Source organism: Diabrotica undecimpunctata, chromosome 3, assembly GCF_040954645.1.
Source record: "Diabrotica undecimpunctata isolate CICGRU chromosome 3, icDiaUnde3, whole genome shotgun sequence".
In the NCBI taxonomy this organism is placed as follows: Eukaryota; Metazoa; Arthropoda; class Insecta; order Coleoptera; family Chrysomelidae; genus Diabrotica; species Diabrotica undecimpunctata.
Window position 1 is genome coordinate 166,942,069 of NC_092805.1, and position 27,229 is coordinate 166,969,297.

Below are 27,229 nucleotides of genomic sequence, written 5' to 3' on the forward strand. Positions count from 1 at the left end.
TGGAAGCGTGGACTCTAACTGAGGCTATACAGTTATATTATATTATAGGGCTGTGGGTATACAGACGACTACTGAAAATAAGCTGGGTCGACAGAGTTAGAAATGAGGAGGTCCTTAGACGGCTGAACCAAACTACACAACTGGTTAATATAATAAAGAAACGCAAGCTGGAATACTTAGGTCATATTATGAGACACCCTGAAAAATATAATCTTTTACATCTGATCATTCAGGGAAAGATCCAAGGTAATCGTGGTCCTGGTAGAAGAAGAACACCATGGCTGAAAAATCTAAGGCAATGGTATGAAAAATCAACTACATCGTTATTTAGAGCTGCTGTCAATAAAGTCACGATGGCAAATATGGTAGCCAACATGATATCCAACGATCGATAACGGTCATGGAACTAGAAGACGAAGAAGTCTGGCAAAAGGGCTTTAGTTATGTATCTTCGATCCTATTTGTCCAATTGTGACGTACAGTACCTCAAATGGTACCATTTAACCAATAGAGTACTACGACGTAGAAATCAAATACATCAACACGTCAAAACGACCTTAGGTATATATCTTTGCTCCTATATATGTTATGTCAAAAGAGCCTTAGTTGCGTATCTCCGGTCCTATAGGTCTAATCATGACATGAAGCCTAAAATGATAGGATTTAACCGAGATAATACGATGGTAGAGAGAAATTAAACATGGCGGCATCTAATAACACCTTAACATGGCAGCAATAAAACGAATTACCGCACAGAGATGTGTGGCATATTACGTGACAGGATTTAGCGAATACCATACAATTACGTCATACATCTCTTTGCATACGTCCACTTTTAGTTAACTACTTAGTATCTATTCAGTACTTTGCTTTACGGTGTTGAGGCATGGACTCTTAAACAGAAGAATGTTAAAAATCTTGAAAGCTTTGAGATGTGGTGCTACCCCGTATACTAAAAATAAGTTGGGTGGATATAATTACAAATGAAGAGGTATTAGAAGTTATTCACCGGTCACCGCCTTTTCTGTAAATGGAGTAAATATTGTTTTCCATTTAATATTTTTTCTCAGTTGAATAATTCCTGCTGGTATTTGGTCTAAGCTTACTTCTTTTCCCCATTAAATCTGTTTCATAGCTAATTCTACTTCCTCTTTATAGTGCCCTGTTCACCTGTTTTGGTAATTTCGGACTATTTCATCTCTTATAACATAAAACAGTTGTTTCAGATATCTTTATCGCGTTTCCTTTTTTTATGGATGAATATTCTGCCGTTTTCATCTTCTACTATTTCATATGGAGCTACACGATTAACAATTCCAAATCAAGAAAACATAAATAACACTTCGAATTATATTATACAACTAATAGTCCAAAAATGAAGAGCAAGAGGTAGATGGCCAAGAAGCCGAAATCTTAATGACGAACACAAATATAATCGACTAATCAGACAATTAAGATCAGCGCTACATGATGAAGGCAATGCCACATTTGAACACTACATTAGTACATTGTCTAAAGAAGATCATTAAGTATGAATAGCAACAAAAACACTTAAAGAGACCTGAACAACACAGCTCACCATTTAAGAAAGATGACGTTAGTTGAGGAAGATCAGACCAGGAAAAAATGTCAACATTTTCAGAATACCACATAATAATAGTCAAGCAATAGAACACTGAAAACTTTTATTTTTAACTCTACGCCCATGAATGACTTACCATTTTTTAAGTAACACTTAATATTGCACTTGTTTATTGTATTTTTTTCATCTTTCAAGATAATTCTTATAGGGATATATGTATTTATAACATACGGTCTTATGGTCTTATTACGGCTTTAAGATTATTCGACCCAAATGTATCTTGTACCGCACTGCTAATTAAGAATTATGTTTGTAATGCGATAAGAGGTCCGGATATACGAGACACCAGTGACTCATGCCGCACTGATAAAAATCCGACAGGAATCTGTATTTCTATAAAAAAAGAATATGTAGATTAATTTGTTTTGTGTATTAATTTAGTTTAGTTTGAACAAGACTTGCAGTAAAAGATTTTTCTAAATATAGAATGTAAACCATATTCCCAATGCTTTGTGAAAGAGAACCAGTTTATAATATACCGGACGACGAAGGACTTCAACATCTAATTAATAGGATTACCACAATGTGTGATGAATATGGCCTTAAGCTAAACACCGCAAAGACAAAGGTGATGGTCGTCAGTAAAACGCCAACACAACCGGAAGTGGTAACAGCTTATGGTGAACAACTGGAGAGAACTAACAGTATCACTTACCTTGGTTGTAATCTAAATGAGAACTGGGATATGAGCAAAGAAATTAGAATACGGATAGAGAAGGCCAGAGCTGCATTCTTTAAGATGAAGAATCTGTTATGTGGAAACAATATTACTTTAAGTCTGAAAATTTGATTAGTGAGATGTTATGTGTTCCCTACTCTTTTGTATGGTGTCGAAGGTTGGACTTTGACGGATACACTTCTCAAGAAACTGGAAGCCTTTGAAATCTGGGTGTATCGGAGAACCCTACGAATAAGTTGGGTGGATAGAGTTCGTAACGAAGTTGTTTTGCATCGGATGGGAAAAGTTACGGAAGTCGTCAAAACAGTTAAAAATCGCAAACTTGAATATTTTGGCCATGTTATGCGCCACCCAGAGAGATATAATATACTCCATTTAATAATACAAGGCAAGGTAGACGGAAGAAGAGGGCCAGGTCGAAGAAGAATGTCATGGCTTAGAAACCTGAGAGATTGGCTTAACAGATCCTCTGCATCTCTTTTCCGAGCTGCCGTCAACAAAATTACTATAGCCAATTTGATAGCCAACGCTCGATAATCGAGCTCGGCACATGTAGAAGAAAAAAAGGACGACCTTATTTTAGAATATTGGTCGATGAATTGAAATCATTGTTCAAGAAACGAATTATTCATGTGCAGATGTTTTACTATAAAAACATGTAGAACCAAAATCTCGATTAAAAAAGTTGCAACCAGTTACTCAGGATGGAACTTAACCCCATTATTGATTTTACAAGTGATAAAATGGGTCGACAAAAAACCAGTTTTATTCCTTACATCATTTAAACATAATAGTTGTATCTTGGTTTAATCAAATGAAAGGAAAAATTATACACAAGTACTAAAACCACAAACTATTCTCGATTATAACTTGGTGAAAAAGAGTGTTGATTTTAGTGATCAAGTGGCTTCTTACCAAAGCCCAATACGCAAAATTCTGAAGTGGTACCGAAAAGTGGCAGTGAAATTAATATTTAATACCTGATTTAATACCACAGTAGTCAATGCTTAGTTGCTAAATAACAGAAAACGTAAAAAAGTGACAACCTATCCTTGAGTTCAGACTGGAGTTCGCGAAGGCATTTGCAAATAAAGAAATGTTGTAACCTTCACGACAAGTTACATCCAAAAATACCATCTCAGGCAAAGCGATGTAGATAATACAAAGAGAAGAAAGTGTACAAGATGTTACAAATTTTTAAGAAGAAGCATGATTAGTAGAAAGGCCGATAGAAAAGTTAAAAAAGTTAAAACATACTCTGAAGAATGTGATGGCAAAACTGCAATATGTCTAGTGTGCTTTATTGAATCAAATTAAAAAACAATTTTACTTATACAGGAACTATTATTGAGTAAAAACGTATTGTGCCTCAAGTGGCCTTATAATATTGGATAAGTTGATAGTTTCTAGTAGAACGTTTTTATTGTTAATTACCTCCGTAAAAGTGAGTTATAGTATTTATAAAAAAATGGATGTAAATAATATACCTTCGACATCTAAAAAAGCTAGATTTGAACATAAACGTAGATTGACCACTGCTGAATTACAATCATTGTTAGAAGCATCTCGCGAAGACAATGTAGATTAAACGAATGGTGGAAGTGACCCTGATTGACTCTGATGAAATATTTGCACAAAGTCGTTCAGAAAAATCGAGGATTGCGTTTTGGAAAGAGACAACACAAACAGAATTTAAGACTTTTCTCGGGCTTATGTTCCATATGGGTACAATTAAGATGAACCTTCTGAATGACTACTGAAAAAGTATGGGTAACTTCTATAATAGTGTTGACTTGACTAGACAATTGATCATAGCCGATATTAAGAAATAACCGAATAGACAATCCTCACTTGTCAAAGAAACTAAAAAAACGTGAAGTGGTCTAAAAACTAAAAAGTCCCCTATTCAAACTGGTTTTTAATAAAAAATTTAATAATATGTTAAAGTTTTTTTAATATACCCTAAAACTGAAAGCGCAAAGAATCGATTGCAAGTTACAAAATACTTGTAGTCATACTGTTTGGACAAGTACAGTTGTTTAAATAATCGGTTTCTGTGATAAACAAATTGAATAAATTGTAAAATATTTTTTGATCTGCTTGATATTTAGCACACTTTAATAACTCATCAATTGCCATAATTTCAAGTAGCTATATTACCTATCGTTAGGCAAAAAACAAAGTTATTAACATTTATAAATTACTACAAACATAATATCTTACAGTTTACGGTTTTTTCGTTTTTTCTTATCTCAATTATTTATGTATTTAAATTTGGTATTTGTCTACATAAAAAACTTTTTATGGTCTACAACATTTATTTGAATTGTTTTTCTTTAGAATGTATACAAAACGTTTTATAAGCAAACAATTATTTTCTTTTTGCCTTTTAAGATTGTTTAAAAAAACAAAGCAAAATCAACTTTAGTCAACTCAGTCTTTACGAATTTTTCGTCGGCTACCCCTCATACTATTTAGAATTTATATTTCTGTATAAGATTTTTTTAAACTATTTAGCGAGGTTCCGTGAACTACTTTCTTATGGCAAAGTCAAATATTATTTTTCTATGTGATTAAGCCACAATTATTGGTCGATATTGAGATGAAAATTACATTTTTAATTAACTAATATTTAACGATATGTTTTCCAATATTTAACCTTGTTTATTGTACAAATTATGTAAAAATGTGTATACACATTTTGTACAAAAAACGTTTTTTGAGAACGATTTCCTGAATGGAAATCAAAATGTCAAACATTAAATAATTAAAAATGTAATTCTCATCACAATCACAACCAATATTTTTGACTTAATCCCATAAAAACCTAATATTTATCTTAAACTATTCACTGATAGCTTCGATAAAACAGGTTGGAAATTAAAATATGTAAAATATTCCCCGACACAACTCTCTGGGAAAAAATATCTAAATAAATAGATATAACAACTGAACATTGATATAAAAAAACCTGTTAGTTGACCCCAGCCGGCTGAAATCAGCCGGCTGGCAGGTAGATTCAATGTCTTTATTATTTGAACTTGACCGACCGACCAAACCGATCGATATTTTTATGTTTTCAAATATAATTTTAAGTATTAATACTGGCAACATCTATTGGCTTTAAAATGATACCAAATACAATAATTTTACCTTCCGAGGTTACAATGATGGTTTGATGTAAAAAATTTAATAAAAAAAAAAATCGGATTATTGAAAAACCGACAACGGTGCCAAGCCTACAAAGGTGCTCTAAACGAACATACACGACTTATAAATAGGAAATGATAGCATTTCTTGGTGATGCTAAACTACTGCAACGTGAAAAGAGCTCTAAATGATAGCGGGATGTATATATATATATATATATATATATATATATATATATATATATATATATATATATATATATATATACCCGGTATTTTTAGGCGCCTCGCCCTTCCGGTAGGGATCTATGGAGGAGTATCACTGAGCCGCAAGCCCTTTTCTCTTGCCGTACTGCTCCACCATAATCCGATCAGACACCAGCATATTCTAGTCTAAGCCGCAGATTCATTTAGAATTTTAAACTGCTGCGTTAGACTTTTTGTTTTGTGTACACCGAGCTGTTGTTTGTTAAAATCTCAACAGGTCTACATGATTGATCAATAATTAGCAATTTTCTTTTTTTATTTGATTGAATTCCTTAATTATGTCAAATAGTAGTGACATATTGGAGTGTAAAAAGTAAGGATAATCTTGTGAATATTGCCGTATTTATTAGTTCAATTGAATATCCTATGCCTCATTGAAAAATTGCTCATTATAAATATGGATAGTTATGGTTTTAAGTCTCATGTCCAGATTTGTACTTAAAACGACCTGATGTTTAGAGTGAAACTTTCAAGAGTCTTTCATTGTAAACTTCTTGTTCCTCTTTATAAGCAATTTACATTTTCTTCTGTCTTCACTTCTCTTTCGATGTCTCAGCGTATTTCCTTTAATTCTTCTCATTACTCTCATCTCTGCCGTTTCCAGTAGTCTTTGTGTTGATGCTGTGTCAGGTCTTGTTTCTGAGGCATGCCATTATTGGTCTTACACTTGATATCTTTGTACTTGATATCTCACTTCTTTGTCCAGGTCTCGATAGCTAGACAGTGTAATTCCCAGGTATTTTATTTCCATTACTTGTTCAATACTGATGCCATCAATTTCTATTTTACATCTGGTGGGTTCTTTGCTAACCACTATTGTTTTACTTTTCTGAGATGAGATTGTCATATTAAATTCTTTTGCTCTTATGTTAAATCTGTGGACCAGTCTTTGCAGACTATCTTTATCTTGGGCTATCAATATTGCGTCGTCTGCGTAACAGGGCATTTTTATTTCTTTGTTTCCCATTCTGTATCCTATTCCTTTGTTAACGCTTTTGGTGATTTCATCCATGATCAAATTAAAAAGTATGGGGCTGAATGAATCCTCTTGTCTTATTCCGCTGCCTATTTCTATAGGTTCTGTAAGTTGTCCATCTATCATTCTTCCGGTATTTTATAATTTTATTAATTAATGCTGTTAATTGTTCTGTCATTGCTGCTCCACAATATTTCAGTAATTTGTTTGGTATCCCGTCTTTACCTGCTGCACATTTAATGCTGGCCATTGTAGAGTTGGGTTAAGAAATAGAATGAAAAAAAGGTAAACGGTGAAAATCTTATATATTACTCTGTAAAAATATACACTTATCCTAAATAAAAAGTTTTAACAACTAAAATCTTTGTACAAATGCAAATATCACAGTAAATCAACATCTTGTCATATTTCCATCCTTAATTAATAGACCAAACCAACGGTTCGTCACTCCTTCTAGTCTTTTTCTTTTTCTGCTGATAAAATTTGACTCCGTTAGATGCTTCTTCTCTAACATTCCTGTAAAGTCCTCCCGATTTCACCAAATCATTAGGTACTTTACTTTGATCTGATTTTCTTCTAGGACTACCCGTGCCACTAAGATACTTCGTGTTTCTTCGAACTAGACCACCAGCCGTATCTTCGCTTGAGTTCTGCTCTGCTGGCGGAATGTAGTCTGCTGGTAAGATAGGCGGGTTTTTAGAAACGTATTCCAACATTTGTTCTCTGTATAATTCCAACGGATATCGAAATGATGTGTGATAGAATTTTATAAAGTGATCTTCATCGGCGACGTTCTGCATGATGATCCAAGTATGCACGAGTAAAAGAGGAAACCGACTGAGCCAGTAGGTTGTGAAAGACTCTGAGTCTTTTCCGAGTATCTTTTGAGCTTCTGGGGACAACTCTCTGAAGTGGTGTTTCTGAAATAAAAAAAACATAAAAGTTAGACAAAATAATTTAAAACCATGTGTAAGTAAAGTAAATTGAGATCTGGCCGAAGAAGTGAACGAATACTATTTAACATGGGACTGAATGCTTATTTTCCAAATAGTATAGATGTAGAGCTCAGTGTATATCGGCAACAGCGCTATCAGTTAGTCATGATTTCGGTATCGCATCTTTTGCTAAAATATTTTTCATAATAAATAAAACAGTACTATATCCACACATATTTCCCTTTCTTAATGCTCCCACATTCATATTATATCATCGTGAGTCCCTTCACAGATACGACTATTACAAAAAAAAACATGTATCACAATATTTCCTACTCACCTTATTTCTTAACGCTCGCAGCAAGTCCCTTACAGAATACCCTTGGTAGGATCTGTACTTTTTGAGATCAGAAGAAACCTCTTCGTGAATGTGAGCTCTCCAATCTATTTTTACTACGTGCGAGCTATCAGCTTCGAGCTCTAGTAGAATACTGTCTTCGGGAAAGGACTTCTCAATTCGATCGCTAACTTCCTATAAAAGAAAATTAGATCAAGAAACGATATACAGTATGAGAATATGAAAGATATAAATATTAAGACGAGACGTACCAGATGATTTTAAAATTTTTAAGTTAAAAATGACAGTTATTCTGCAAAAAAGATTTTGCATTAAAAAACATTTTTGCTCACTTTTTTTTTGATACATATTGATGATAAAACTCTTCCTTTTTCATCGTATCTTCACTATTTTCTGACTAATCGAAAAAAAAAAGTATCTCCGGAATAAACAAAGTGAATAACTTTTAAACGAATTGATAGATCGATCTGTAATTTTGAAAGTTTATTTTAAGCACCACAGGACCCAACTTCTGACACAATATATCAAAGGTTTAGGTAGATTTTCGCAAGACAATCATTAAGATATAAATCATTAACGATTTTTCTTTATTATGTAGTTTTTGGAGCAACAAATTAATATTATAACTTTTAAAATACAAATAAAAACCGTTCTCTTTACGTCTCTTTATAGACTACAATAAAGCGTTTGATAAAGTAAAACATGACTGACTCATGGAAATTCTAAAAAATAAAAACCTAGATGAAAGAGATTTAAGGCTAATAACAAACCTTTATTACAATCAGCGAGCAATAGTACGAATTGAAAAAGAGACATCTGAAGAAATGGAAATAAAGAGAGGTGTCAGGCAAGGCTGCATACTATCACCTCTATTATTTAACGCTTATTCTGAAGAGGTAATTCGAGAAACTCTGGAAGATGAAACAGTCGGCATAAGAGTAAATGGAGTCTTAGTTAACAACATCAGATATGCAGATGATACAGTAATAATAGCCGATAGTTTACAAGACCTGGAATGTGTAGTAGGGAGTACGGACTCTCGCTCAATATCAAAAAGACGAAGTGTCCAATATCAAATCTTCATAATTCATATCCGAAATTGGACAGTATAATTTTATCACCCAGTAGACCGAATGAATCTATTTGTTATTAAATACACACACGTAGTTAATTAGGTTACATACACATTTGGTCAATTATAAATAATAATTTGGACATCAGTCAAAAGTACTGACAAAGTTAAACAATTTACATAAATTAAATACACATATCACGCTAGGTACGCGAAAAATATTGACCCAAATAGAATTTATATAAAACTAATATCTCTTGACTAGAGAAGCATTCAATCAATATTCACTCAACGAACATATAGTCTTCAACGATCAACTTCATCAGTCTCTACTCAAAGTAATCCCGGGTCTACACCCATAGTGTACGTCTCAACAATAAACTCTGCTACTATTATTTGGTGTTTCCATTACAACAGAAAGAACATCTTCACTGAGCCAACGAAGGGAATTTGTTCACGAAGTTTATGAAAATTTGTAAAAACAACCATAATACTAACGAAATCTTGACAGTAGAAGGCCAGCAGATCGAAAGAGTAAAAAGTACACTTACCTAGGAACACTTATAACAGAAAATAATGATTACACTGCAGAAATCAAAGTCAAAATCGAAAAAGCACGTTCTAATTTTATGAAAATGAAAAAGGTCCTATGTGGCAAAGATTTAACATTAGCTCTTAAAGTAAGCCTAACAAAATGTTACGTATACAGTGTAATATACTATGGAGTGGAATCATGGACGTTAAATCTAGACACAATGAGACGACTTAACGCCTTTGAAATGTGGACGTATAGAAGAATTATGAGGGTTTCCTGGGTAGATAGAGTTACGAACAATGAAGTACTGAGAAGAATAGGTAAAGAGAAGGAAGTTGAACTAACAATTAAAGAAAGAAAGCTACAGTATCTCGGACATGTGATGCGGGGCGAGAAGTATGGCATCCTGCGACTCATAATGCAAGGAAAGATAGATGGCAGAAGAAGCATCGGAAGAAGACGAATTTCATGGCTCAAGAACCTGAGAGAATGGTTTGGATGCAGCTCAAAACAACTTTTTAGAGCTACTGCCTCAAAAATTAAAATAGCTACGATGATTGCCAACCTCCGTAGCGGAGATGGTACCTGAAGAAGAAGAAAAGCTTTTTTTACTGTTTTAACAAAGATTTGGAATATTATTTCAATTTCTTAATAGTAAGTAAAAAGTTCTAAGAAAAAATATATTGTAGCTCATACAATTCAAGCAAACTCTGTATAACGTTCTTACTTGTCTTACCTGAAAGAAATTAAGTACGTAGTCAAACTTCCAGTATATAGGATGATCCAAAGCTGCTCTACAAGACGGCCTCAAGTCCGGTTCTGCAGAAATTAAGGCTGATATAAGATTAACGTGGACGTTTCTCATCCAGTCTGGACCTTTTAGTTCTGATAAATCGTATTTTCCAGACAAAATGTTTGCCTGTCTTCGCAAACTGTCACCAAAGGGATGGCGACCTCTGGATAAGACGTAGTAGTATAGACAGCCCAATGAAAACATATCTACAGCGTAAGTCTAAAAAAAATTTAATTACTCAAGATCTATAATAAAATCTATTTGGAAAAATAAAAATAAAAATGAGACGGGGCTTAAGATAAATGCAGGAATACCGACTTGAGATAATTCAACAAAGCATAGAACAATGGCTGATTGGAAGAAATTATTCTCGGTCAATCAGAAGTGTTGAAGGGAAAGGTTTAATGTTTTTTTTTCTGGAAGCGGCCCGTTGTAAACCAATCGTACTGCAGCCAGTTGGCTTATCGTATATCTTTTCACTTATATTCTAAAATTCTGGAATCCCGTAGCATCTGCACCATATGCATTTGGAGTCACAAAGTAATCTCCAATATGTGTTTGATCGAGGTAAGTCCATTCCACGTCAAATGTCACGTAAATCTGACGTTCCAAATCAAATGTGACGTACAATGCCACGTATCACGTCTAACGCCACGTCTTACATCAAATCTCACATAAAATATCACGTACGACAAATATCACATTCCACATCGTAATAATTAACTTAAGGCTGGCCGGGCCGGGTCTAGTTTATGATCTGTCATTCGGCTTATATGATCGTTCCATTCTACTCTTCTATTTCTTACTCAGTTCTCGATGCTCTCCACCGTGTATCTACGTCGTATGTCTGTACTTCTAGCTCTGTCTTACAATTATAGTGATAATATAAAAGTTGACATAAAGAAGCAGTGAGTGTTAGTTGCAGCTACAATACTCCAGGATAGGGATACCAATATTTGTTTTACTGTGTAAGTAGCCGAGTTGGTTAATTGTGCCAGCATAATACCCCGCAATATTGACAACATAACTGTGCGGAACGCGAAAGCATAAAAAAAAGACCATCACGTGAAATGCCGACTTTTATGATATAATACGCTACAAATATCTTACGATAATACAACAATTTATACTTACAGTTCTTTCTGTGCTATTGAGCATCTCTGGTGCTATCCAACCATCGGTTCCGGTTATTCCAGATCGTCTGGAAAACGACACTCTACCTACTTGCAACTTTTTACACAGACCAAAATCGGATATCATCACTTTAACTTCTCCTCTATTATTCGGCACTGATATTAAGACATTCCGGGGTTTAATGTCTCGATGCACTACAAAGATAAGTATTTTAAAATATATACTAGCAATTGCAGATATGAAAACGAATCACTTTATTTATTAGAGATTTTTATGACTTAGACCGTTAGTTATACAGCGAGTTAGATATGATAGCTGCATTGTTGCCAAGCATACGTTGTTTATTTCTGACAGTAAATGTAACTAAATATTATGTGATAGTAAATTTAATTATTATAATATAAACTAAGAGCGGGGGAAGTCCTCAACTCCGACATAGCGCGTCCCAATGGCTGATAGGGAACATTCCTGTAGATATGGAGGATAGGTGCGAATAATGTCCAACCAAATAAGTACCCGCGGATCAACTGAGGGCATGACATAGAGTAGCAGCTATGTCATTGTTGCACTGGGGCTGTATGATCCACACAGGTCTAGTGTAAATTACTCACAGGCGACAACTACATCTTAGTTCAACCGGCTGTGATACTGCGATTAAGCAGGCAACGGGAAACCACCTGATTATCTTCCCGGAGAGAGTTATGAAATGACGACTAAGCAAGAAAATTCTGTACTCTGCAATCCGAATAGCAACCGGCGCGGCGCCATATCGGTTCCTGGTCGATTTGTGTGAAATGGGTGACCGAGCAGATGATTGTGGAAGACCGGGCAATATCTGCGAAATGGGATACTGGAAGATCAAACTTAACATTACATAAAAAACACCGAATCGCAACATGGAATGTTAGCGGGCTGCTAAAGCCAGGTAAATTGTATATATTAGAAAATGAACTAATCAAGGAGAAGATAGATATCTGTAGGATATTATATATCTTCTACAAATTATTTATTTATACTATATGTTGGCACCGCAACAGTATAAATGTGAAATATTATGAATAAACTTACCTATATCCAACGAATGCAGATGACACAATCCAGAAGTAGCTTGTCGTAATATTTCCAGGGGAGCGATGGGACAAATATCACAATTACCTTGGATGTATTCCGTAACGGTAGCTTGACATAATTCCAAAGCGATGTATCGGAACATTCTGTCCTGTTCCATACAGTAATAACGAATGACGTTAGGATGTGCGTCGCTTTCTCTTAACAGGGATACTTCACGGTCGGCGAAGGTGAAACATTCCGGCAAAAGTCGTTTGACGGCTACTCTTCTGCTGTCAAATTCACCCCTAAAAATAAAGAGAAACCGTTTTAATGTAACGACAATTCTAATCAGGATAACGTTTTCCAAAAATTTGAAGGATTTAAATTGAGATTAAAAATTATTATTGATCTTAACCTGTAAGTGTTTATCTTTGTGCTGGGTTTCAAAAACCATTTTGACAGTTGACATATCTCGATCTTGTTTTCTTAGCATTAGCTACGTTTTGTGTGAAATTCTTAGTTATTTTCATTTATAAACAATTAATTTCTTTTGAAGACTACAAAATGAACTTTATAGGTTCTCGGGTGGACTGCTTGCCACGAGGTATGAATAATATTGAAAAGTGTATCAGTAGATTATATTAATGATAAATAATATTACACGTGGTGACGCCTTAAGGCCTTTTTAAAAGCGTTTGACAATGACTAAAAATTTTAAATATTTTTTACCTGTAAACAAAGGTCCCATCGCATCCTTTACCAAGCACCTGATCTGGATGGAACGTTATTTTACCAACTTTGACCAAACCGTTTGGTAATTCCTCTGCTAGAGTGGTTGACGTGCTAATGTGCTTGAAATTTTGTTGGCTCGACTGGGAGTTGTTTCGAGATTGACTCTGAAACTCACGTACCTAAAAATTATAGATAATTCCATTTGTACAGCTTGTTCAAAAGTTTTACCATGCGAGATTTCAGATTGCATAAAATATTTCACGATTATAGTATTTTTTCTCGATGTAATATAAAACTGACAAGCCACCAGACTAACGGAAGTCTAGAACAATCGTGGCTGGAACAATGCGTCACCGATCGAGAAACTTTCACTAGTAGAAGCCTAGTCTACTTACTAGAAACATCTAAATGTTTTGATTCAAAAGAGGAAGAGGAAGAGAATTTAATCAGCTGAAAAAACGAGGATTACTAGTAAGGGTAAGTCAGATAAAATGGTTATATTTCCCATAATTCTGTTAAAACAGCCGTTTAGCTTTCTTTATTATATGGAGTAATAATAGCGCCATCTATATACGAAGCTGTGAAGATGTGCGAAGCATAATAGGCTAGTTTTAATATAACCTACAAAAACACATGTAATGTTGCTAATTTCGTGATCACAAAAGTTGCGGTTTTAGGTGTTTTATTTAAAGTAGAATTTTTTTTATGCAGTTTAAAAAGGTATTTTTTATGTCTATTTCATACATTTTGCAATTTCTCTAATGATAAAAGTCGCTCATGTAAATTCGTTTTTATATTGGATTAGATTTTGAGATAAAATGGTCCGTCCATGTTAAAGAAAAATCATTCCGGAGACCATTTTACATTTGCTTATCCTATCAAGTAAAGTTTGGAGTTTGCAATCTGTGCAATAAATGGTCTAATTTGTTGTGTGCAAATGTAACTGGAAAGATGAGATCGTATATTTGCGATTTTTGTAAATAGAAATGTTTTATTACTTTTTCTGTACAAAACAACTATAGGGGTCACTTTACCTCATAGGCGGGGTCATTTTACCCCAACCATAGTGTGATTAAACTGTGATTAATTATTTAATTTTTTTTGTTATTTTTAGCCTAAAAGAATGTTACAGGGACCATTTTGCCCCACTTTCTCCTACACCTGAATAGAGCAACAAAAAGTATGTACAGAAATACAAATAAAATTAAAATTCAGTCAAACGGAACACAACTATATGCTAATAATATTATGTAATCAAATGAATTATCCTCAGAGAAAGTCGTACCAGAAATGTACTTCGGAAATATGATTACCATTACGTACCTCTAAAACACTATTTTCATGTCTTTTATATGCATGGAAAAGATTCAATTATGATAAGAAGTACTTTGTTTTGTTTTGAAGTCTAACAGAATAGTTTTTGTAATAAAAACTTGTATTTTGAACACAGCTTTCGATATGAAAGCCGAAATGTCACATAAAGAGTTTATTTTATAATTTATAAGTTCTTTCTAGAATGTACTAATTTCTAAACGTAAAAACTATGATGAAAAGAAATGCCATTACACAATCCAGTCATATCCGAAACTAAATAACCTTAACAAAAAGAAATAATATAGAATTTTGTAACAAATAATGTGCTTTAGAGATACTTCATTAAAGAATGTCCACTAACCTGTATTTGAAGATACCAAAACATAGCTATAACACATCCAGCCATTATTATAAGAGAAATTTTCAGTCCCTTATTCTCCTGTTGGTTTATCCACAATTTCAAAGCTTTGTGCTGAGTATCGAACCAACCCCAAACGCTGCCCGACTCTTCATCTTTCTTCTCTTCGATAGTAATAAAGTCTATTTGAGGTCTACGTGCTCTTTCGCCATCTTTATCGTTGTTCTGGTCGGAAATTTCACCAGTGGCGTCTTTAAGAATGATTATTTCTTTGTTGTTGGTTAAGAATTTTTGATTGCTGAAGCTGGGTACGTTGTAATGTCCTACGACGCTTTGCATGAAACTGGGTAAGCTTTGGAATAAGACCTGACCGTTACTTTCGGCACCTGGAAAACATTTATGTTATATACAGGGTAGGAACTCCATGAAATGAACATACAACATGTATAACTTACAACGCTACGAAGTATTCAACTCTCTACCACAGGTGTACAATTTTGAATAGATATTTGAACAGTATGAAAATAGTAATGTCTAAGCACAAAATCGATTTGGCTGTTGACAATTTACCAGATCCCCGTCGAATGATGGAATATTGTATATTTGCACCTGTCGTAAGTGACTGCGGTGTTGCCGCTATAAAATAGAATATAGCATTCAATCTCATGTTAAATAGCACATGTTCTCCTCTTCCGGTAGTGTATAGTGATGTTCTCAAAACAAATAAGGTGTGTTAAGTACAAGCAAATAGTAGTTTTTATTTTATTTGCTCTTGTTTACGTTAGACTACAGATTGGTATTTACTGGATAATGTTTAAACTTAATTGGGATACGGAAAACTCACTATATTGCCATCTTTTAGGGACCTAGATGGATTTTTCTGTCCCACCTCTCTACTAGTTATACCAGGTTATCATCTATTTTGTAACACTTATACGATTTATAGTTGAAATGTCTATATTGGACGTATTTGGTCAACATGAAATCTCATAATGCGTCAAATATAGACTAAGGATATTTCTTATCACGATTTTATCACCGATATCCCGATGGCATCATCGATTATCTAAGTCGCAAGTGATTCGATTGATTCTTAATGATAAATAACACATCGTACTCTGTAACAATTCAAAAATGTTTTATTTTTGTTTAAATTTTATTTAAAGATCTAAAAGAAGTGTGTTTTGGCAATTAAAATTGTTTTGTTTGAGCGGCTGTCGAAGGATGACGAAAACCTCTTTTCTAGATTGGTCAAACTGGATCGCACGATTTAAGTACAGCGCAATTTCGACAGGGGGTTAGGCAAAACTGTCAACGTTTCAACAAGCGTGGCTCATTCCTTTCAGATGTGTAAAGTGAGAATCAATAAATTGTGCTGTTTGTAAAAAAGTCTATCAGGTGAGACGAATAATTTTTCTATAGGCTTTATCTGTTATCTATAAATATTTAACTACTGGGTTTTTCTTCGTTAAAATTCCTTTTGGTGGACGTAAGATATACTTGAGATATGGATATGCTTGATATTCTGATAGATAGCCGGATACTTTAAAAACATTTCCGAGCTTTTTTACCCAAAAATGGATCACCTCCTCCTGTGGAACACATAACGGTAAGTAATATCGCTTCCTACATATGTCTATCACAGATATGGGGAGATCAATGTGTTAGATAGAGAAGTACCTTTTAGGTAAGTAAGACTGAGAACGATCTATGTTGACGTCACAAGCCACGCCCCAATATGTCCGCCGCCAGTAATTTCCCATTTTTAAATTAAAATCCACAAGGAAAATAATTCCTGCAGCTGGCTGTATACCACGTATCACAAAAAAGAGATCTTTGTAAATTGGTATATTTTATAAAAACCCTTAAAAGGGCTACATCAAAAACACGAACGTTTTCGGAACAACAGTTCCATCATCAGGTTAAAAATACAGGTTACCATGCCTGAGCCACCAAAATATTAGGGTAAAAACTCTTTAAAATATATAAAGTTACCAAAGATTGTACATAATGTTATTATTATTATTTGATGTTTAATATTTTAATTAAATTTTACTTCAGGTAACATACACCCATGCTTAAAGTGAGTTCCAGCGTCCGGAGAGTAAACCTCTTCAAACGGACTTCAGCTGGTAACTGATATTATTAGAATCAGTTACCAGCTGAAGTCCGTTTGAAGAGGTTTACTCTCCGGACGCTGGAACTCACTTAAAGCATGGGTATATGTTACCTGAAGTAAAATTTAATTAAAATATTAAACATCAAATAATAATAATAACATTATGTACAATCTTTGGTAACTTTATATATTTTAAAGGGTTTTTACCCTAATATTTTGGTGGCTCTCGCATGTTAACCTGTATTTTTAACCTGATGATGGAACTGTTGTTCCGAAAACGTTCGTGTTTTTGATGTAACCCTTTTAAGGGTTTTTTATAAAATATACCCATCTATAAAGATTTAACCTCTTTTTTTTCCATTTTTAAATTAATTTACAAATTATTTTGTGAGTTTTTCACCATTATGACTTAATATATCTGTAAACGTCTTTGTTATTTCCTCCTCTGTTTTCGTCTTCAATAGTCGAGTTCATACGTGACATAATATTTGACATAATACGTGACATTTGACATAGAACTTATTACGTCACCTTTTATGTCAAATGTCACTTTTTTTCAAATGTCACGTTTTGTCAAATGTCACGTTTTATGTCAGATGTCATCGTTTGATGTATTACAACACATGTAACTTAACGAATACCGAGCTTCCGATCCTTTCCGGTTAGAGAAGTTCCATAACTTCTCAAGGACGATATACGTCATTTTGCGGTTTGCTGTAATTAATTCGCTCGTATAAACATATCGCACTCGCCTAATCACTAGTTCTTACCGTTTGGTAGGTGATAATTATATCCTGGAATAGGATAATCAGGATGAACGACGTGATCCGGAGCGTGAGGACCTCCTAACAACAACGGTCCATTGCTGTTTCCTATCGTAACGTAATTTTTGTCTACCAAAGACGGTAAAGCGAACAACCCGTGCACATGTTCCCCGATGTATATTGTCGGACTGAAAAATACGAACAAAAATAATCAAAAAAACATTTTGAGTAAAATAACACACATATAACTAGAATTTATGTTATAAGGGGCGGCAATATTGACTTAATAAAAATCCATTGTACAAAAAACTATTTAAATGTTATTTAAATGTTAATTATCTGTCACTAACTATACTCTAATAACCTTTAAAATGCTAAAGCTTCACAATAATAAAAAACTCAGAAACCGTCACATACATATTGTAATATAGAACAAAATAAGACTTACTACAGTTTCATGTGATTGGCTCTTTCCAATAATCCTCCATTGGTGACTAATTCGGTTTGCAAATAAGATAAGGTTTGGTTAGCTAAAGAGGTGAATGGGAGAGATAACAGTCCTTCAGAATCGAGCAAATATACACCTATGACAGGACTACCGAGATCTTTATCCCATAGCAAATTGCCTAATCGGCGGTTTAATGTTACTACCTGTCCTGTAGACGTAGATGTGAAATGGACATAATCTGAAATAGAAAAAGTCAATTAAGTCATTTCTAATTTTTTTTAATGCAGATATTCAATTTGAAGATTGAAGATTGTGGAGTTTCGGGCTCTACAAATTCAGCCTACTTTAGGTTCCCGAAAAAAGTTACTTAGACCATAACGGTACAGGGCGATATGTTTAAAGAAGGCACTATACTTGCTTAGTGAAGGAACCACATTACTGCGCATAGATATAAGGGCAGTGCCTTAAGAAAAGATATGGAGAATATAAACTACCGATTGTATATTTTTATGTGACTATTATGTACGTACTTAAAAAAAATACCTCAAAGATTGCGAACCAAAGTGTTTAATTCCTATATCCTACCTGTACTTACATATGGAGCTCAAACCTGGTCATTCACTAAAATAAACATGGAGAATATCATAAAAACTCAAAGAGCTATGGAACGACAGAATTTAATATAACCGCCAGAAAATTTAACATGTTAATTTCCCCAAAAAAGACAAAATGGATGGTTACAACAGCAAATTTACTAAGATGTAAATTGGAGCTGGAAGGTCAGATAATAGAAAATTCATCATCACATTATCTAGATACGGAAAGCTCGAAACTGAAGTAGAAGATCAAGTGAAAATAGCAAATGGAGCCGCAAGACGCCTGAATGAATCAATATGCAGAAATAAAAATAGGAAAGAAATGAAAGGCAGAATTTACAAAACAGTCATCAGACCAATAATGACATACGCGGCAGAAACAAGACCTGACACAGAGAGGATAAAAAGGATGTTAGAAACAGAGATGAAAACACTAGATTTCTCCACCTTGGTCTAGAGGTATTCTCGTCCAGCGGAAACTTATGTATGGAATTTTTTTTTGTGAATTATAATAGGAGGAACATTGAGGAACACTGCAATAGTTTTTTGAAGCCGAAGTCATTGTTAATTACAATATAAACCGGTCGCTAATATGTATACAAAATAATGACAATTTCAAGGTTTTCCCTAAGTGGATGCTTTTGAAATCTACCAGCAGGCGTCGCCCACTTTGCGGTTCCTCGCGAATACAGATGGAACTCCTAAGAAAGATTAGAGAGAAAACAATACATACAGAAAATGAAGATATTAGAAGAACAAAACCGTATAATAACTAAAATTACATAAAACATCTTGAATGTAATGTGACCACTTACTTCTACCATTTACTAATGAAAGAATAGACAAATGAACAAAAGGCATCGCAAAGAAAATACGGGAAAACCGAATAAAAGAATTAGGAACAAAAAGAAATAAAAGTTTAGATACAATGAAACAAGTATACGCGGGAAAAAAATTCAGATGCATTCACTTGGTACTTGTATTTTTTATTAGTTGTACGTATATTGCAAGTACCTGGTGCAAAAACCTTGAAAATTTTATTGGTTCAAATCTTTTATTTTTATCACACCAATCGCAAGCGCAATATTATGCCGAACACTGATAATAACTAAATATAGATAACGTCAGTTTATTAACATTTTGAAAAATGCATAAGCTTAATCAATAAGAATAAAATACTACCCACTTGTTCGTAATTTTAATTGGTAACTGCAAATATGGGAAGTAAGATGATTGGGAGAAAATATCAATGCTAATATAAATTATATAAAAAATTTAAATAAAAAATTATAAAATACCTAAAACAAAACTAACAGTTATAAAAAAAACTAAATAAATATGCATCTCTGGACAAAATCAACACCTCATTAATATTTTTTAAACAAATTCTGATATAATTATAACTTTCAATGTCATAACTGTTTTACAAGAAATTTTGGAGCTTCTCAGCCGTTTTAGGCACATGCTGTTGTATTTTTAAATTGGTTAAGCCTGCTAGTCACTGTGAAAACGTCTTCTTCCTTCTTTTTCTGTATTAGCATCGCTTTCGTGGCCTTTCCACTTTCAATAGTATAATATTTTGGAAAGTACTAAATTAGCAGCGCTATCATGACCATAAATATAATGACTTGATGTGTCTCCATAAAAAAATCATAGGCTGACAGATTCGGTGATCTCGCTGCCTACTAGATAGTTCCTGATCATCCACATATTGAACGATTTGAGAAGGTAGTATCTAGACATTTCCGCATCAATGCATTGTTATGTGAAAGGCACCCATCTTGTTGAAATCAGATGTCATTGAATCTATCACCAGCAATTCTATGAACAATTTGCTGCTGTGCTAGGTCCAAGGATTAGATCTGTGCTCCATTAGATTTCCTTCTATGAAAAATGATTCAATACTCCAAATGATCCACCTAGAAGACCTCCAAACATTATTAAACAAAATCCACAAGGAAAATAATTCCTGCAGCTGGCTGTATACCACGTATCACAAAAAAGAGGTTAAATCTTTGTAAATGGGTATATATTTAAACCCATTTTAAATATATTCTTCTTCTTCTTCTAATGGCGCTACAACCCTTTGTGAGTCTTGGCCTGCTTAACAATGTTCTTCCATTCTGCCCTGTCGGATACTTTCCTTCGCCACTGCCTGATGTTCATGGTTTTAAGATCCCTCTCTACGTCGTCTATCCATCTTTTACGGGGCCTTCCTCTTGTTCTGTTTCCTTGGGGCTTCCATCTCTGGACTACTTTTACAGCTCGATTATCTGGCATTCTTTCTAGGTGACCAAGCCAGTTTAGTCTTTGTGACTTTACAAATCTGACAATATCTGCGCTCTGCATTAGTTCATCCAGCTCGTGATTCATTTTAATTCTCCACGAACCTTCGCTGCATTGGGTTGGTCCAAATATCTTCCTTAGTATTTTGCGCTCAAATATTCTCAGTTGATTTTCATCAGTGGTTGAGAGGGTCCACGTTTCACATCCATATGTGATCACTGGTCTAATTACTGTTTTGTAGATTCTCAGCTTAGACTCACGATTCAGTAACTTACTTTTCATTAAGTCTTTGTATGCATAAAAGCACTTATTACCGCTAAGAATCCGTGCTTGTATTTCTTGACTGATGTTGTTGTTGTCATTTATTATTGAGCCTAGGTAGGGAAAAGTGGAGGCATATTTGTAGGTATGGTTGTCTACCTTCAGATTCTCATGTTCATTCGATTTTGTACACTCCATATATTTTGTTTTGCTTTCATTTATATATAGACCAAACGTAGCAGCTTCTCGTTTCAGTTCTATAACTTTTTCGCTTAATACACTTTTGTTGCGGCTTATTATGGCAACATCATCCGCATATGCGCATATTTGCATAGATCTTGTATTAATACAGCCGTTTATATCCAGTTTTCTAACAACAGCTTCTAAAGTTAGATTAAAAAGTGTTGTTGATAAGGCATCCCCTTGTCTAACTCCATTTTCAATATCAAAGGCCTGCGTCATATCTCCATCTATTTTCACCATAGCTTTGGAACCCTCCAGAGTCATTCGTATAAGTTTAACCAACTTATTGGGTATCCCTAACATAGATAGTTGCTTTAACATCTTTTGTCGATCTACTCCATCAAACGCATTTTAAATATATACCCATTTTTTTTATTATTAAACTTGGTCAATAGAGCCAGTTGCCAAATGTGTCTTTGGCAAATCAGTGTCAGTTTTGGTGACTCTGATGAAAAGATAATATAAAAGTTTATTCTATTCTTCTACTCTAATAATCAGAATTGAAATATCATGGAAGGCTTTTATGACATGTAACAGAAACTACAATGTTGAACAAATTGGAAGCATGCGAATTGTAGGGCTATCGAAAGATCCTACACCTTCAATGAAGATGTTCTTTGAATGATGAACACGGAGAGACTGATCTTAAATATTATAAAGAAGAGAAAAATAGAATATTTTAGCCCCATTGTTGGAAGATCTAAATACCATCTACTTCGCGTAATAATACAAGGAAAAATGGAGGGAAAAGATTGATAGCTCACGGTGGAAGAATTATTTCAAGGAGCAGCCAATAAAGAAAGCGCTTTGTATGCCCATTGTATGAGCTTTTGTCCATAATTTCAAATACTTTGTGCCTATTGACCTGGTCGAAGGCTTTTTCAAAATCTATAAGTTTCTAGATTAAATTGTCTTAATTTTTCGATAATTTGTTTTATATCCAATCGCATTACAGAAACCAGTGTGGTTTCAGTGTGGTTTTTCTCCTATAATTACTATATTTTCTCCTATAATTACTTCACAATTGTTAAAGTGTATTTTTTAAGAGTGATATAACCTGTACCATTTGTCATGTTTCATGGATTTTCGATTCCAACCCAACATTGATTTATCAGATGCATCATTTTTAAGTCTGTCAAAAGACTTAAGAAAAATGGAAGCAGTATTACCATGACATATAATACAAGATATAACACCAGCACTATGTGATACAATAATTTATGCAACATGTCAAATCTTACAATAAAACTTCCATTGCGAAGTCAAGATTGAAGTGTGAAAAATGCTTTATGACAATGTAATTTCATTCAGAACTTTTACTGGACTGTTTAACTAAAATAATCAATTTGATAACCCTCCATAATATGTTCCTGATATAGCGTTTAAAGGGTAGATTTAGTAACCTCTCTGTACTTGACTAATCATGAACCTGCTTGCATTATGTTGAAAGAAAATGTAGCCAAAGCAACTATGTTGTAATGGTTATTTCATCAGATGTCAGAATGATTTACAACAAATGTTCTAATGTTAATGAGATAACTAAATAAAAAAGAAGATTAAGATAAAGGATTTCATGTAAACTTCCATTTTATTTGCTATAGTGGATATTTTAAGAAGAGGACTTGTATGAATGGAAATATGTGACTATTTACTACTGTGTTAAATGATCGTGAATTGAGAAGCCTAAATTCAGTGTCTAATAATTTTTTAAAACAGCTATTTTCTTACAAATTTAAGAGTATAAATATAAAATTAGGAGTATAACTTGACAGATATTGTATTGTGTTAATTAATATAACTTACCATAATTATTTAGTTCTTCCATACCCATAGGTCTAGCTGTATAATCATAAAAAGTAACATTCCACTTATTATCAGCTTTTTTCTCATCAACCATTCTTAAAGTATACTGCGTCCTGCCAATGTAGACAGAACTTTTTGTGTCTATAGGGCATGTTGGGCTGTAATCATCCCAGCCCATGATCAGCTGTTTTTTGCCAGATTTTGGATCCAATTTGAACCATGTATCTTTTTTCTTTCCTAGAGAATAATTTACTGGTAAACAAAAGTTCATTCACAATACTGTTTTTATAAATAATAATCTTTGCCAAAAAAAACTAGATATAAACACACAATAAAAAATAGACATAATTATTATATTTTCAAAATTGAAGGCACTAAATTCACAGACATTACATTGAAACTTATTACAGGTTTTCTAACAGCCACTCGCAAATTAACAAAATTCTTTTGTCAGCACTAAAAATTCGTTGTATCAAAATACACAAATTTAGCCCCACCAAAATCTCTTTATTTACTCTCAAGGAACCCTCACTTGGTGAAAAGATGACACTATTAACTGGCTCCCTTAAAGAATACTCTTTAATGACAAAATGTTGAAAATGCAAAAAATATCACATATAATATGAAATATCATATATAGTGCTAACATCTGGTCTCATAGAAGAGGTTAGTTAACCTATCCATACTGATATTCAGGCTTGGTCATTCAATAGATTCATATTTTACCTACCTAACCATTGCTAGTTTTAAAAAATTGTTGAACTTAGTTAGATAGTTTGTTCATTACACATAATTTCAGTCTCAGAGACGGATGTTAGCTTTTGTGGTTATACTAAAGGTAAGGATTGATACTTTTACTGTTGTATTTTCAGTGAATAAACTATTATTTTTTTACTTCATAGAAATAAAAATGAACTGGGAGGAAAAGCGAAAATATTTGCAGAGACTTCTAGAGAAAGTTGACAGTAGTGATGAATTAGAATGCAGCGATTCTACGAATAGTTCTGAAGAAGATGAAGTTGAAATACAAAATCTTGATACAGATAGTAAACAGGATATATTAGAAACAGACAATTATGTTTTGCATGAGGCAAAACGAAAAATATTTGGCAACGAATTCCTATTTTTATTGGTAAGGATAAAAAAACTAAATGGCGAATACATTCGCTTATTATGCATACAAGAACAGAAAATTTAGTTACTAAAGCGTTAGTTACTGAGCGATTCAAATTTTTATTGGCATTTATTCGCTTTGATAATAAACAATCAACAGATAAACTAGCTCCAATCCAAACCTTTTTCAACTCCAATTTACCAAAAAACTTCAGCATGTCATTGTACAATTGATAAAAAATTAGAAGCTTTGAAGAACTAGAACTGCCTTTGGAGTTTCCTGCGCCTAGGTCTACTTCTACAAGTATATTTGCATTTCAAGATAAATTCACTATTGTTTTGTATATTCCAAAACCCAAAAAAATTGTGCTCCTGATGTCAACAATGCATTATGTTGGATCCACAGACTGGTAAGCCTAACACAATTGACTACAACAGCATCAAAGGAGGAGTGGACACTATTGATAAGATGTGTGAAAGCTAAAATTGTGCAAGATTGACTAATCGCTGGTCTGTGGTGATTTTTTCATAAATTGGCATAAATTCATTTACAATACACAAGTGTAATTCTGCTTGGATCGCCCAACACATAACACTTTGGGAACATTTTTAGAGACAAAGGGTGTGCAATTGCTTAAATCACATGCAAAATGTAGAGCAATAGCAACACAGAAATATTTGATACCACATTAAATGCACAAAATATTGAAAAATCTCATGGTCATTGTTTTTACTGTGATGGTCAGAAAAGTCGAATAAACAAAGTGCAGTTGTTACTCATGTAGTAAATTTATGAGCTTAGAACACATTAAGTGTAAATGTTTGGAATGTTCAGAAAAAGACTTTTTTTATTTTAAGGATACCTCATATTATTAAAATTGTTTAAGTGTGGTTATTATAAGTGGATAAATGTATCTTTAGTTTAAAAATAATTAAACCAATTCTTTGTTTATAGTACTATTTTAGGGTTTTTTCTCAGTTTTTAGAATAGTTGCTTTTTTTAAGGAATAACTTTTTTCAAATAAATGTTTGTAAATTTTAAATAAAACTGTATTTATTAAGACATTTGAAGTAATTAAATTTTAAAAAATTGTAAAATTTATAGTACTAACTATACAAAATATACCAGGATCCGGATATTATAACATTCATTAAAATAGGACGGCTGCGTTGGATAGGACATGTAGAAAGAATGAAAGAAGGCGAAATACCAAACAAAATATTCAAACAGATGCCAGTAGGAAAAAGAACAAGAGGAAGACCGAAACTGAGATACTTAGAACAAATAGAAAATGATATAACAACCTTAAAAATAAAAAACTGGAGAAAAAAAGCACGAAACAGATCAGAATGGAGAAGAATCCTGGAACAGGCCAAGACCCAAAAAGGGTTGTCGAGCCAGTGATGATGATGATGAAAATTTATAGTACTAGGGCACATGTAAATGCACAGTCCCAGAGACAGATGTTAGCACTTATGTTTAAATAATTCACTTTAGCACATAAAGTTTAAAGAAATATTGTAGAAGAAATGTATTGTATACTCTATGTTAAATATTGCAATATTGTGAAAATAATAAATTGAATTCAAAAATTTATTTTAGTATCTATGTCTCTACATATAGGGTAAATATTTTTTATTTGCTTTAAGTAAATGCTTAACTATTATGCAAACCTTATTTTACACAAATTTGACTACCAGAGAAAAAATACAGACACGTATGAGATGTTGTTTTGTTTTTCACGAAATCCCAATCTTTTTTGGTTCTGGTGCATACCTTTTACCTTATTAAATCAAAATACGTATTAACAAAGCTACCTGTATATAGAATTCCATCTGAACTTCTACAAGGAGATGTTGATACTAACTGTGGAATAGTAAAGGGTAATTTTTTCAAGGGCTCTCTGACATCTCCGATTAAATAAAGTGACCCGTCTCTTGGATCTGGTAGATAAAAAGGAACAATTGCATTGGAAACATTCAGTGGCACTTGAACAATAGGTTCTAAAATAAGTTATCAGTCATTAAAATTGCAATTTAAAAATAGAATGCAAATTTCTGCATGACTTAAAGATAAAAGTTTATTTTATTTCATACATAAATATTTAAATTTACATACTCTCTTTAACTGTCCATTTTACATTGCCTGTCTGCTGTTCAATTCCAGTCAAAGTACCATCCAAAGTTGAAAAAATTAATAATCTAGAATCTTTGTCTTTTACTAGTTCTAAACTAGACAGTCTTCTTTTCTACAAATAGAATGTACATTAAGTAATTTAAAATTTCCGTAATTTGCTATATTATTAAACACAAGAAATTACTAACATCGGAAAGTTCACAAAGAGACGTAGACAATAGCAGTAGTAATAAACAGGTGGTCCTCATATCTTAAAATAAAAATACTTTGTTTATCATTAAGGGAGTTCATTCAATTGAGTATTGGTTTACAACATCATCAATACATTACGCTAAAAGTAAAAAAATCGAATTCACTATTTTGACTTGACCTCACTTTATAATACACTTGGAACTTGGAAGTTTAATTACTATGTTACTGAATTTCATTTTGACAGCTGTCATAACCCAAATGGTTGATGCAATT

The 27,229-nt window shown here is 33.4% G+C and overlaps 1 protein-coding gene across 1 annotated transcript; it reads right to left on the reverse strand.

The window, feature by feature from the left end:
- Positions 1–7,007: 7,007 nt before the first annotated feature.
- Positions 7,008–27,176, reverse strand: LOC140437778 (serine/threonine-protein kinase/endoribonuclease IRE1-like). Its single transcript, XM_072527498.1, has 13 exons — positions 26,953–27,176; positions 26,747–26,876; positions 26,446–26,631; positions 23,515–23,751; positions 18,326–18,563; positions 17,884–18,065; positions 14,998–15,380; positions 13,320–13,501; positions 12,609–12,895; positions 11,541–11,734; positions 10,350–10,625; positions 7,989–8,180; positions 7,008–7,633 (listed from the first exon to the last, which is right to left on the reverse strand). Exons 1-13 carry the CDS (start codon positions 27,010–27,012, stop codon positions 7,130–7,132), a joined length of 3,051 nt encoding a protein of 1,016 aa, XP_072383599.1. The 5' UTR covers positions 27,013–27,176; the 3' UTR covers positions 7,008–7,129.
- Positions 27,177–27,229: the final 53 nt, after the last annotated feature.

Coding starts and splice junctions, on each gene's coding strand:
- LOC140437778 (XM_072527498.1), bottom strand. CDS start 27,012: ATGAGGACCACCTGTTTATTACTACTGCTATTGTCTACGTCTCTTTGT. Junction 23,752..26,445: donor AGATGGAATTCTATATACAG/GTAGCTTTGTTA, acceptor ATTATTCTCTAG/GAAAGAAAAAAGATACATGG. Junction 7,634..7,988: donor TGCGAGCGTTAAGAAATAAG/GTGAGTAGGAAA, acceptor TTTTTATTTCAG/AAACACCACTTCAGAGAGTT.